Consider the following 14,515-nt stretch of genomic DNA (forward strand, 5'->3'; position numbering starts at 1 on the left):
GATAAAAAAAAAAGAAATAAAAATATACAATAAATCAAATAATATCCATCGGATTCATTCTTCAGATTGTTATAAAATTCATCGAAACATTTTTTCCGATACAATGTTTCAGATAATTGACTTATCGTGTAAAAATAATTATAGTTTATTATTGACGTATCGTGTAAAAATAATTATATTTTATTATTAACAATAAAAGATAAACTATAGATAAATTTTTTACATATACTCGTTTTATAAGGATCGGTCATCTATCTTACTGAACAAAAAGATCTAAAGCAAGTCTCTAACGAGAAAATCGTTAAACGAGATAAGAAAAACCGTACCCGTGTATCACCGCATCGGCAATCTTATTTGAACCACGGAACCCTTGGCAATAAAAGTGGAACACACGATAGCAGCAGCACCTTTCTGAAAAGCCACAAACGAAGAAATATATCTCTACTCTCTTTTTATCTCTCTCTCTCTCTCTCTCTCTCTCTCTCTCTCTCTCTATCTATCTATCTATCTATCTATCTATCTCTCTCTCTGTTTCTCTTATTCTCGTTTGCTTTCGTGCTTATGTGAATAGGTCGTAAAGCAAGCGCTAGTAGAACTTTTATTGGGAATACGTTAGCGTCGATACATATTCGATTTTAGACGAACGTATATAGTAGAGTAGTGGGGATGGATATGAGGATGAAGAAGAAGAAAAAGAGAAAGAAGAAGGGAGTTTGAAGGGTCGCGGTAACAGAACGAGCGTGCTTACAAATACCTTTCTGCACCGTTTTGAATTTCAATGCCGTCCGAGCACAACGTCGTCGTCGTTCTTCGTCTTCGTTTTCGTCGTCGAACCGATCTATCGAACGACGGATCGATCGATCGACGATCAATCGTAAGAACGGCTGTCTACATTTTCCTACCTATAGGAATATAAAATAGAATGCGAAACTAAAAATAGACTATTCCTCTTTCGTCGTTATCTTTTTTATTTTTTTATTTTTTTTTGCATCCCTCGAGAAAAGATGACAACTGAAAAATTCAACAAAACTGAATCGATTTTCTTTTTATTCTTTTCTTTTTTTTTCTCTTTCTTTCTTTCTTCTATTATTTTACTGGATCATAGGACAAATATCGCGTGCTAGAAAGGTACTTTTTCTCGATAAATCTATCAAAAAATTTCAATTTTTAACTAAATAAGGATCAATCAGATTTCTTGACAAAAAAATGAAAAAAAAAGAAATTAGTCGAACTTTAAAATTATAAGTTTTCCACCTTGGTCAGTCGATTTCAACGAAAATTTTATTTCGAGCGAAACGTACACCAAGATAAAACGGACGAAAAGAATTATAAAAAGAGAAAGATATTTAATAATATTCAATATTTTAAATCTTATTCATTTAATAAAATATTTATGTCAATAATGAGTAGTATTCGTTACTTTGTAATGTTACACGTGTCAAAACTCGCAACTCGTAACTCGTCAAAGCTCATACCTGCCTCACACCTTGCATCACACCATTTTCAATCATTCAAGAAATTTTCTATAGAATTCCACCGTCCAATCCAACGTGCGAATAGTTGAAAAGGCGAGAGAACGACTATACGATGAAAATGAGCATTGATCTCCTCTCTCTCCTCTTTCTCCCTCTCTCTTTACTCGTGTTCTAGACCGCGTTTATACGCGGCCATGCATTTCACAGAATCGTGGTAGCCTCGAATGCGTGAAAATGGCGTTATTCTGATCTTATCGGTCGGTCCGCTTGATTTATGATCGAGTCCTGAAAGAGTTAATGGAGGCAAAATAGCGTAGAGACCACTATGAATCGTTTCACATCGAAGCGAGAGCACTATCGATGTTCTCCGTTGATGGTGAACGTCGTCTGGTACACTAGACCCCATACTCTCATACTCCACCACCCTATCCTATTTTCTCTCTCTCTTTCCTTTTTTCTCTATTTCACTCTACCACATCGTTCAAACATAATTTATGATCGTGATGTAACTGTTAATCATTAACTGATCGCAGAAATCCCCAAACGATTTATCGGACTTCACTTTTGTCTGAAAGAAAAGAAAAAAAAACTACATTACAAACACTACTTTATCCAGCAGCTTGACATTTTTCAAAAAGTTAAATGGCAAAAAGTTATGGAGGAAGAAGTACCTTCGGAAGCTATTTGGTAGTATTTGGCGATACATATAGTAATAGAGGTAGAAGTAGTAGCGGTAGTATTCGTAGTAGCGGCACTCATTGCACTGGCAACGCAAGTTAGATTGATCCATCATTTTACGACGGTAAAGATATCGAACGCTTGTATAATATTTGTTTTATATCCGATGGAAAATATCTGTAAAAATATATATATACAAAGTTGATAGAATCGATGTTATATGAGAAATTTATATAAACATTAATATAAACTGAACTTAGAAAATATAACAATATTACAAATTTTTGTTGTAATAAAACATATTACAACAATAAATTTACAATATAACAATTTCTACAAATTTGTTACATATTCCTTGTTTTTTCTGTGGGGGAGGATAAAATTTTATCAAAAAAAAAAAATATTCGAGGTAAACCAAGAAATATTTCATTTCGTTTAAAGTAGTTTCGTTAACCTAAATATAGTACGTTATTTAATAATTCATGAAAAAATTCTTGAACATTCAAAATTCATCCAATCTTCCTAATCGACATTTTATACATCAATCAAGAAGTATAATTTTATACTATCAGTTTGGAGGAGTTTATTTAAAATAACCCTATTCTCGTTATATGTTCTTTATACTCTATTTCTACACGAAGTTCTATCCAACAAGAAAATAAAATCTCCTTGATCTCTCTCTCTCTCTCTCTCTCTGTCCCTTTCTTTCTCTCTTTTTCTCTCTTTTACTCTTTTTCCAAGTTTTCCTCGTTAAAGTCGTTCGCTTGGCGTCTTTGTTACCAGAAGAAGGCTCATAACAAGTAACCCGTTTGCTTCTTGTTACAGCTATACCGGCACACATACCTGGCCCACTACAGGATCGTGAACCTGAAGACTTTGTAAGTAAACGAGCAATGCCTCGAGGGCATTTACGATAATCATATCTCAGACTTATTCATGTGGTCGAGTCCGGATTTGCATTTTAATCTCACATTCTCTCCTAGAGTACTCGTAAGCTAGGAACAAAATGAAGAAAAAGGATGGAAAGAGATAAGGATAGATAGAAGAGTGAGTAAAAGAGATAGAAGCCTTAGGCGTACCTACTTGGAAAAGCCTGTAACGTAGAAATTACAAACTACGTGAAAATTTAATCCTAGCGTCGTCTTACTATCACCTTTTTTCCGTTACCACATTTGGAAGAAAAAAAAAAGAAAGTAAGAGAAAGAAATGGAGAGAGAGAGAGAGAGAGAGAGAGAGAGAGAGAGAGAATACGAGAAAGTGGTTTCCTTCGCGGATTTGAACGTTAACTCAGCATTTAAAAAACCCTTATATCACGATGAGTGTAAATACTTCACCATTTTGTTATTCTCTTTCTCTTTCTATCTATCTCTCTCTTTCTCTCTCTTCCTCTTTAAAATATTCGAGAGAGGTTAGGGAAATAAGTAAGGGGAGGTCAAAGATAGTTAGAAGATTCGAAAATGAAATTACTTACGAGAGAGACAGAGAGAGAAAGAGAGAGAGAGAGAGAGAGAAAGGAAGAAAGATGGGGAGAAAGGGTGGAAGAAAACGGAACAATTCGCAGTATAATAGACGAAGTAGATTTTTTAATGGATTTAATTTCTCTCCAAGGGGACGACCGTGTGGTTTGGTTGGAAAGAGCTGAAAAGTGTGAGGGAATATAAAGAGAGTAGAAGCCGCGGTAAAGTTCAATTCTCGAAGGTCTCGCAGTGCTACATTGTCGGTTCATCTGTTAAAAACTTTTCTTCGAGCATACCAACCTAAATTCACTATTCCTTTATTCTTCTTCTTCTGCTCTCTCTCTCTCTCTCTTTCTTTATATTTCTTGCTTTCTTTTCTCTTAAAGCGCTATTAAACCAAAGCACTCTAACTTCTGATATGTTTACTATCTTTTCTTCGAATACGTTGCAATGGTAGTCTATAACATTTAACAATAATACGATGAAATATTTCTATAAAAAAGAAAATAAAAAGTTACGAGTAAACAGATCTAGTACTAATATTCTTTTTTTTTAATCTAATTTCTTATACGAACAGCAAAACATTTTAACAAATCCCTGAAAGTAACTTAGAACAAGATAGTGTATACACCAAAGTGTTAATAATATCAATTAACGATATACATATATAGATAAGAAAGTTTATTATCAAACACAATTTTGTATTTAAAATTACTTTTTCTATCGTTCGCTTCAATCGAACACACGTTTCATAATTTACAAAAAATCAATTGTTTCATAGAATGTTTTTAGAACACTTTTTCTTCTTATTTATAATAAAAAAAAAACGTCTCAGGTGTATATATTAATTGTATCAATATTAAAAAATTCATCAAAATTTAGACAGAGATAAATTAAGTGTCTACGCTACTCGACAAATTGTAAAAATCGTGGAGGGAAGAGAAAAAAAAACAAGGAAAAAAAGGAATGTATAAAATAAACGCGCAAGCCATTTTTTAAAATGTACTAGCCACAACTGTCGATAATATTTTGTCTCTCCTCTCTTACTTTTTCTTTCTTACGTATACAGAAAGTAAGTATAGTATGGGTAGGTACCTTTTGTCAGGGACGAAAGTACCAACGACTTTTCCTCTCGTACTTTCCTACACCTGCACCTACTATAAAAGAACGCCACGGAACGGGGACGTAAACTCTCAACTTTTAAAAATCGCGTTATTTACATTATGTTTTTAATACTTAGTCGAGCGTGGTTCCCCTTTTTTCCCCTCTTTTTTTTTTGTAGAAACTTCGACTTTTCCGTAGCCTTTTGTCAACTTTATTTTCCACGTACATACATACATGCAAACATACTCTCTTACCAACCAGCGAGAAACGTTATCACTTTACAAAAGTCGCGTTAAAGTTTAATCTAACGATCAACTAAAAGAAAAAAAAATCATTTAACAAAATCGCACTAGTAATTGCACTTAAGTTTCTTTTTTTACCATTTAATCGACAGAATCAAGAACAACTAATAACATATTATTGACAATTAATGAACCAATGCAATGAATCAAATGTTCATATTATCAATTTTAATTATTTGTTAATGTTTAATGACAAGTAATAATAAAAGCTATGTGTATTATTTATTTTCATTTTTATTCAAGATCCGATATCAGTAAAAATAATTGCAAATAGTTTTATTTAATTTCATTATATCTGATATGAAATAACAATAAGGTAAAAAAACTCATATATCCGTATCCTCGTAAAGTGATACGTAATTAGAGTAGACCGTGATGTTAAAGTCGCGGTAAACTATAGTTCTCTTTTTTACGAATTCCGAGTAACTTCTCTACTCTAACATCTTCTCACATTTATCCAATACTACCAAAGAAGTCGCGATTGTTGGAGATGTCGATCTCTTTGGAGTTATCAACATAAGGTTTTTGTTCTTTTCAAACGGGTGGTGATGATCACCCATCCTCTTTTTTAACCGGGCCTATGTTACTTTACTTTAATGATTTGGAAGAAACTAATAATCCAACGTTGCGGTTAGATCGTTGATTCACTTTTACGATAACATATATATCAATAAAAAGTCGAACGAACTAAACAAGCTATTTAAATGTTATGATAGAGAAAATATTATAACCATAATGATCGTTTAATTCAACATTCAAAAATCAAGGTGACTCTAAAAACTTCCGTACGTTTCCACCTACAAAAAAAAAATTAACACTACCTTATGTACCTTTCCATGTCATATAAATTTCGTATATAACATTTTTCTATATTAGATCTAAATAATAGAAATATTTAGGTGGTAATAGTTGTTGAAACTACCCTATATATGTTGTAAACGATAAAGTATATAGAAAAGATGATCACGAAAAAGGGGTTTCGTAGGAAACACATTGAAATGTATAGAAAATTTTAACCAAGTGGCTGTTCTCACGATAGATAGAAAACGCGAGTTATCGTAGTCGTGTTTCTCTACGACTTTCATCTTATAGTGTCATAGTAGCAAAGTATACACAGGAAGGAAGAAGAGGCTTGTATGCACGAAGAACAAAGAAGTCATAAGTTCTTTCTCTTACGCTTATATATATATTTCACGTAGAAAACTGGCGATATATATAAAAGAGGGAACTACTACTTGTCTACCATAAACTCGGTTTGTACGCCGCATGAATACCGTCGACTTTATTTATAGCTTTTCAAGAAGAAGTTTGCCTTTGAGCTAGACGAAGAGAAGTAATAATATCTATGACACCGCAGTCAAACCACAATACAAACCAGATCCGGACTAGTACGAACCCACCCTTTCCATCCCCCTACACTCCTTTATACACCGATCAGTTGTTATCTAATTTCTTTTTTTTTGCCATTTTTCTTCGATTGATTAAATTACTTATCGTAAGAATTTGATAAACTCGATAAACAAACGATCACATTTTCCGAACGATCCGGGTGATAAATTCGATTAAAATATTCGATCGATTTAGAAGAGAATTTAAACTTGTATTTTCGTACAGGAAAGAGAATAATTTTATTTTGTTATATTTTAATCGTCGGAAATATATCCAAAATAATAACGTAATAAATTTAATCCATATGCTATCTCGTTATTAGTATTACAATTCCGGTTGGAATCTTTTTTTTAAAAAAATACATTTTTTTCTCCATACAAAAAGTAGTCTTCCATTTTAATTTTTTCACTGTCAGAAAGTTAATCTTTCTGATTGTTATTAAAAAAAAACAACATAAGACGAAAGTAAATTTGTAAATAATAAAATATGAGCATTAATTTTCTATATATATATATATATATACATATATTTTTTTTTTTTATTATAAATCACAAACAGAAATAGTCTTTATATATTTCAATTGAAAGTAATGAAACTATTGTTTTTAAATTTCAATTAACAATTCGGTGTGTATATTAATTATTTGAAAACGAGCAATTGACTTTCTATCATTTTGGTTCCCTTTATTGGTTGGAACTTATTAGAAAATATGACGACTTTCTACGAGACGTGACAAAGATATCTGTATGAAAAGAACAATATTCCTCAGGTGATACGTTCGTTTGAAATAAATCTTTGAAAAGTTTTGAAGAAGGCGTAGGTGAAAACTCGTCTTCGGAAAACCTAATACCAATGTAGAACATAGTCAGAAATGGTGGTGGTTTGTTCGAAAAATTCATTTTAACTTTCATAACTTGCGATAAAATGTTTTCAACTTGATAGAACGTGCCTTTACTGAAAATCGTCCTTTTCTTTTCTACGTGAATCCTATCTATTTCTTTGAAAGGAATGAATATAAGAAGAAAAAAAGAAAACAATTAAAATGTAATAAATAAAAAAAAAGAAATTATCTATATTTCAATGGTGTGTGTTGTTTTATTTTTCTTTTTTATTCTTTCTTACAAAAATAATTCACAAAAATTCCCAAGGTTTATGAACACTCACCAGCTGCAATTTTTCTTTACATTTTAAAACCAATCTACGAAAATACGCTTTGTTTTATACTCGAGTAAGAGTTTTCCCACATGAGAGAAAGTACGTAAGAACTTGCGCATCCGTGACAACCATCAAAAAAACATTTTCTCGAATGAAAGAAAGATGTAACTTTCTCTCTTTTTCCAGTTATTTTTTCCTTGAGTAATCGTTAAATAGATTCAAAATAAATTACGATAAAAAAATATATGTTAAAATTCAAAAGAATCATTGTTATTGAAAATCATCTTCCTGTTTAAAAATTGTCATTAGAAACTATGCTACATTCTCAATTGAGAAAAGTATTTTGCGATGATAAAGAGTATACGAGAATGAATAAAGGGAGGGGGGGGAGTATTTTTTATTTTAAACCAGAGACGCGTTAAAAGTAAGAAAATTTACGAACAATCCACGAGGAGAAACAATAATTTTAAGCTTCCAAGATATAACAAATTTTATGACACACTTCTGGCATCACTTTCAGAGTGGTACTATGACTCAAAGATAACGGTCTACGCAATTAAAGCGTCGTTACACTCGGTGGTAGTAAAACGTGGCCGGTCGAAATTTTGAGAATGTCGTTTCTGGAATGCAATTTCGTGGGAGTCGCGCCAACGTGATGGCGACGACGTCGACTGCAGTGAGCTAGCTAGCAAGCTAGCTACCTATCTACTCACCCTACCTACCTACCTATCTCTACCACCATTTCGTATGCGACAAAACTTCGTTAAGAATATCAAACATATAACGACTGTATGAAATAACAACGTAATCACGATCTCTACACTCGAATAAACATTCAAATAGAAAACTATATTTTTTTCAGAGATGAGACTTCATTAGAGGCCGCTAACGATTCCCTACCCCTACAACTTGTTACCTGGGCACCACGTGGAAATGCTTTGATCTATGTTCATCAGAATAATATCTTCTATCGACCATCAGCTGAGATTCCTATTGATTATCAGATTACTGACAGCGGAATTTTCAGTACCATTTACAATGGAGTACCTGATTGGGTTTACGAGGGTGAGTAGATATTTACTTTTTTTTTATCTAATCATCTACTTATACAATATCTTCTCAAACTTTTAACAAATAACCATTGAATAATAATAAGAAAAAGAAAAAGAATCGCGATGTGATTTTTCAATCATTTTTTTTACTATCGATAATGAAATTATTTTGAAAATATTCATAGTACGAAATAGATTCGATAATAAAATGGAAAATCGAATAGAAAAGTATTTTATTTTCGAAATTTGAAAATTGTATATTCGCTTATACGATATCAGATTATTTTTCTCTTTTATTATAAACGAATAAAAAAGATGATAGATTTTTATTTTAACGTTCGTTAACCTAAGTAATCTTTTATAATATTTGTTAGTTATCTTGCGAAGCGTTTGCAAACGAACTACGCGTATCTCCCGTGAGACTTCATTGTATAACGATACCTATCTGTTATTTCAACCTTTTCTTTCACTCTCTGTCTCTCTCTTCTATTTCATCCTCTTTATAATGGGACCTTTTGTCTCTTGTGATATTTCAAACGTCTATTTACCATCGGATTTTGTTCCTGTAAAAAAATAAATGGTAATATAATAAGATTAAAATAATACGTCCCCATTGAAAAAATAATAACACCAAGTAAAAATGCATTTAAACACGCGTAAAGGACTTATTTTAATATATTTATTATTATTTTATTTATTTCTTACTAAAAGAGAGCATTAGACAGATTGAATATTTAAAGCGAAATCCTGTGACAACTCAGTAAAAATTTCTCGACATTTTTAATATCTCTAATGTGTCCGAAATTACATAACTATATTCAACATATGTATAAGTATATATTATATATATATATATATCTACGTATATTACAGATTCAATATACGATTTTATATTATGTTTTTTTTTTAATTTACATTCGCCCTTTGCTTTATAAAAGAATTTTTTTCTTTGTTCCTTTTTTTTCTTCTTCTTTTTTTTTTGTTTAGTCCATACGAAGATTTTTACACCAAAGTATATTCCTATTTCGCCCGAAACAATAAAGTATAGTATATTGTGCACAGGTAGGTAGCATCGTGCCATCGAGGGTAATACACATAGCTGATGTTCGGAGAAACATCGGCCACGTTTGCATATTTCCGGAGCTTTCATCAGCTATGCTCTTTCTAACTTCCACGTGCACTTCCCTCCGCAAACCCTTTTTCTTCCCTATCAACGACAACGTCCCCGCATTTCTTTCCTTTCGCTTGACTCGAACGAATGAAGCGTAAAAATTCATCAGGGAATTTTGTTGTTATCAAAAGAAAAAAGACAAAGTACACGAGAGGAAAAAAAATTAAAAAAAAAAAAAACTGGAAAATATGGAAAAAGATAAATTTTGTTTCGAAAAATCTACATTCGATGAGGTCCTAACTTAAAACAATATGTAAAACATTCTATACGAGTACGAGTAATATTTAAAAATTGTAATGTCAAAAATATCCATGAATAAAATTGATATTTTTTTGCATCATTTTAATTTGAAATTTGAATATTTTGAAGGATCTCGAAAAGAGGAGAGAAGAACATTTTTGAATATATATTTCATAGATTAAAAATCAACCCGGTTAGTTAGTTTCTTTTTTTTCGTTTGTGTGTTTGTTTATTTCTTTTATAAATTAATATAAGAAAAATCAATAACTCGTAAATAAGCTTCAGCGTAAGCGTTAAACGAGCGTATAGAAATAACGCTTTCCGAAGAAAACGAGTAATAATGTAAGACAAAGAAGGTGCATCGTTAAAATTACTTTGTGAATCGTATTATATTCGTCAACATGGATGGAAAAATTATAATATCGCAAAGTAGATGAAGGAAATTAAAAATAAAACACACAAAAAAAAAGAATAAACGAGATACAACGAAAAATAAAGAGAGAGAGAGAAAAAAAACGAAGACAAAAATAACTTGACGAGGTCGAAGAATAAAAAAAAAGGTACTGCTATGTCATGAGGATAGAATAAACAAGACGAGAAGGGAGGAAACCTCGAACATATTTTATTTGATGAAAATCCTTTTTCTCCTAAGAAAATGCGGCGTGTGCAATAAAAATGTGAACGCCTTGTTGGTAACTTTCTCTTTCTATCTCCTCTCTTTCCTTTTTTTTGTTTTATTTTTTTTCTTCTTTCTTTTCTCTTTTTCCTTTTCTTTTCCGTACCAATGGGAGAATAGGAAAAACCAGCGTTAAGGTATAAAACCGTAAAGGGATAAATTTTAGTACAGGCGTAAAAGCTGAAAGAATAAACACGAAAAATGCGAAGAAGGAAGAGTGGATAGGATAAGAGGAGGAAAAGGAGGAAGAGGAGGAAGAGGAAGAAGAGGAGGAGGTATTCTAGCGCATAGTGTTAGGGAGTAAAAGTTCAGTCAGATGTCTTTAGGGCTTCTAGGATGAAAGGCTAAAGTAGCGTAAAAGCAGATGAAAAAGGAACAGCCAGACAAGAACGTTAAACCTATTTCCTCGATATACTTAAGTCGTACAGTGACAAATTAACGGCGAATTCAAACGGATGTTTTCTTCTATGGGGAGGGAGTGGGTGGAGGGGGAGAGGGGAATAAGGATTCAAGAGGAATGATAGAAAAAAAAGATCTTTTAGTGAAAAAAAAGATCAAAGAAAATAAATACATGTGTATTACTTTGATACATCTTACTATATTATATCTCTCTATTATCGATTTTAAAATTTATAAACACGTTATTACGTTAATTACGTTAATATGTTATACGTATATTTTTGTGTCATAAAATAAAAGTAAATAAAAAATTAATACGAGTCCGCCTCGAGTGTTTCTATAAAGGTGATTCAATTTCAATAAAAAGATATTCACAAGAGAAAATATACAAAAGTATCTTTTTTCTTTCAATCTTTTCTCTCTTTATTTTGTCTCCTTGCAAATTCTCTTAATGAAAAGATCACCGCTAAAGTGAAAAAAAAAATCGAAGGTGTTGCATTGTGTATGTAAGTACGTACGTATAAAATGATATTAAAAGAGGAGGCTTTAAGAATAATTATTCCAGTTTTTAAAGAAAGCAACGAAGCTTTCTAATCTGAATTGTTCATCTAAAGCGCAGTCGCGACTTCCCCTTCACGTTTTATGTATTCAGAAAAGGATATCGGGTAACTCGCGAGCTAGAAAAGAAAGTCCAGCAGAAGGAAGTAGCTGCCTTCAAACGAGGGTTTTGCTATGCACGAACAAGCTCCCTCGTATCGCACTCTTTCTCTCTCTTTCCTTCTTTTCTTTCTTTTTTCTCCTTCTCCCTTGTTCTCCTCTTTCTTTATTTTATCTCCTTTTCTCTATCTTTCTTCTTCATTCCGTGAAACTCCGAGTGCTCCGAGAGAAACCACGGAAAAAGCGGTCTCGACTGACGTATTTTAAAAGAAAATAATGAAGAGAAAGATAGATAGATAGAGAGAGAGAGAGAGAGAGAGAGATAGCGAGAGGAACAAAAAAAAAGGCCGCGTAGATACGAATATTCCAGCATAGATTAATATATAAGTTAGGACGAGAAACAAGCTCGTGAAAAATAATAAGATTGACGTTTTTGTTCTCTTAAGTTTTATTGTATTTCTTGTTTTTTTTCTTTACCCTCTGGTATTCTATTTATTTAAAATTCGCATTAAATTCATTTAGCGGTGACTATAGCAACGAGCTTTGTTATCGTTCAAAAATATGATTAATATTTTTAACATTCCATTACGACAATCTTCGTATCTCACTTAGCATTGAAAATTTGAAAATTTATCGAGTATATCCAGACATAACGGAACAAACTTTATATCACAATTTAAAAACATTTATCTCTTCCTATTTTGATTTTCTTCTACTCGTAAATATTCAAAAACATGATCTCACACTTTTATCTACCTAAATTATTATAATAATCATTCGTCAATTTTGTTATACATCTATTAAAGGTCTTTGATATTAAAGTTCGAAATTAATGAAATAAAAAGAAATAAAAAACTAACTTTATATTTCGATTTCAAAGATCTACTTTTCTTATTTGATTTTCTTCAACTTCACGGATCCGTATCTTCCTTAACTTATTTTCTACCTATCTAGGAAGAAGAAACGAAAATATCCTTCTCTCTTTCCCTCTCTTTCTCTCTCTCTCTCTCTCTGTCCTTCTGTCTGGAAGGAAGGTAACTTGAGAATTTTCGAGATACGTGAACGATACCGACTTAACGAAAAGGGATCTTCTGATGTATTTCCTCTCGATAGCGTTAGGAACAATCTTTGTGAGCGTTATTTCGTCAGAGAAGTTCCTAGTGCATTAACATGAACGCCAATCGGTAGTTCAAACTCGGTTTAAAGTTCCTTAAAGGGAATCACGATCCACTTCGGTGGCTACTGTTACTTCTTCTCTTCTTGTTCCACCTTATTCTTCTTCTTCTTCTACTTCAGTTTCTCTTCTTCTTGTTATATACTTGCAATACAAGTCCGAAAAAGAAAAAGAGAGAGAGAGACGAACGTATTTTCGGTTCCAAGATGCAATACGGGCAGGCACTTTGCACGATGAGAAATGTCCAAGCGGTTCAACGGGCCGAGCATAACGATAACACGAAACGCGACGAGAAACTAAAAACTTTTCTCCCTGCTACGGATTCACCATAGTAATTCAAGACAAGAAGAAACAAAAAAAAAGAATGGAAAGGAAAAATAAATAAAATAAAAAAAAAATAAAAATATACAGGAGATAAAAGAGAAAGAAAAAAGTACTCTCTCTCTCTCTCTCTCTCTCTCTCTCTCTCATTCTCTCTTTATCTCTAATTTGTTTTGTTATACATGCCACGTAACGTCGTACTTCTGTGTAATGGAAAAAGTGGACGAATCGATTATCTTGACCATCTAGTCGTAAATGCAAAAAAATTATGTCCTACTCTTCGTTGAAAAGGAATGATTTCTGAGACCATGGTTAGGGGAATAGAGAAGGTGATAGTGGCTGACAAATAGTCATCAAATTAGAAAAATTGTTAAACCATAAAAGTATATAAAAGAAACTTAAAAGAAACAATTTTTCATCTCGCGCGGATAATGCGTAATTTGAATATGTATAAGAATTGAATGTGATAAAAAAAGAAAAGAAATATTTCATTAATTTTATATAAATGTTTTTGTTGAAATCTTATAAATTAATAATTTAAAATTTACAACCATGATGCATGAATATGGTAAATTAATATTATTTATTGTTATTTGAGTCGTGGATTATTATCAGATCGATCGAGTTTATAAAACAAGAAATACAGAAAATTAATAAATTAATATAATATATTATCGTATTATTTGATATTGAACCATAAACATTGTTTCTATCTAATGATTCTTTAGTCTAACTATTAAGGAAATTTATTTTCAAAATAAAAAAAACAACATGTGTGCAGATCACACGTGTTAGAAGTGAAACCTTCAAAAAACTAAGTTTCGAGAGAATGAGACGAATGCAGAGTATCAAGAGTAAGATAATTGTAGGTTTAATTTGAAATTAATGTCGAAAATATAAAAGAAAACTAATGATTCAACGAATATTACTGTATGACAATAAATACTTCATCGATGTCTTGCAAACTCAGAATCTCGCTTCTTATTTAATCAGCCGAAGATGTTAGTCGATACTTGACAGGTTGACAGGTGCCAGTTGGAAAGGTGCCGTGCTCAGAATTTCATCGAACCACCATCGGGAATCGAATGTCACCATTGTGCTGTCGTCTAGAGCGAATGCTTCGACGTTGCATTTCAGTCGATTTTATTTTTAAGAATTTTCAAGAATTCTATCTATTTTACCATAGTTCATATGTCTAGAATATTACGTAACGGTTTAAAATATTTCTAATATTTTACAAAATAAAAAATTTATCGAAATAATTC

General features: G+C 32.0%; 1 protein-coding gene and 1 long non-coding RNA gene across 16 annotated transcripts in view; one reads left to right on the plus strand and one right to left on the minus strand.

The window, feature by feature from the left end:
• Window positions 1–14,515, plus strand: part of LOC107071056 (dipeptidyl peptidase 4 omega) — a 290,948-nt gene that overhangs the window by 239,690 nt on the left and 36,743 nt on the right. For all 13 annotated transcript variants that reach the window (XM_015329736.2, XM_089170285.1, XM_015329763.2 and 10 more), the window contains 2 exons: window positions 2,979–3,031; window positions 8,423–8,625. In XM_015329736.2, the coding sequence (XP_015185222.1) occupies window positions 2,979–3,031; window positions 8,423–8,625 (256 nt within the window). The remainder of the gene's footprint in view (window positions 1–2,978; window positions 3,032–8,422; window positions 8,626–14,515) is intronic.
• Window positions 27–14,515, minus strand: part of LOC107071121 (uncharacterized) — a 48,795-nt gene continuing 34,306 nt past the window's right edge. For 2 of the 3 annotated variants that reach the window (XR_016175942.1, XR_016175941.1), the window contains 2 exons: window positions 2,147–2,330; window positions 27–2,043 (listed from right to left, as the gene is read on the minus strand). This is a non-coding gene — a long non-coding RNA (uncharacterized LOC107071121). The remainder of the gene's footprint in view (window positions 2,044–2,146; window positions 2,331–14,515) is intronic. The other variant, XR_016175943.1, reaches the window with a different exon arrangement.

This window comes from Polistes dominula, unplaced genomic scaffold (genome assembly GCF_049000335.1).
Source record: "Polistes dominula isolate Pdom_NZ unplaced genomic scaffold, Pdom_raw_medaka contig_15, whole genome shotgun sequence".
Classification (NCBI taxonomy): domain Eukaryota; kingdom Metazoa; phylum Arthropoda; class Insecta; order Hymenoptera; family Vespidae; genus Polistes; species Polistes dominula.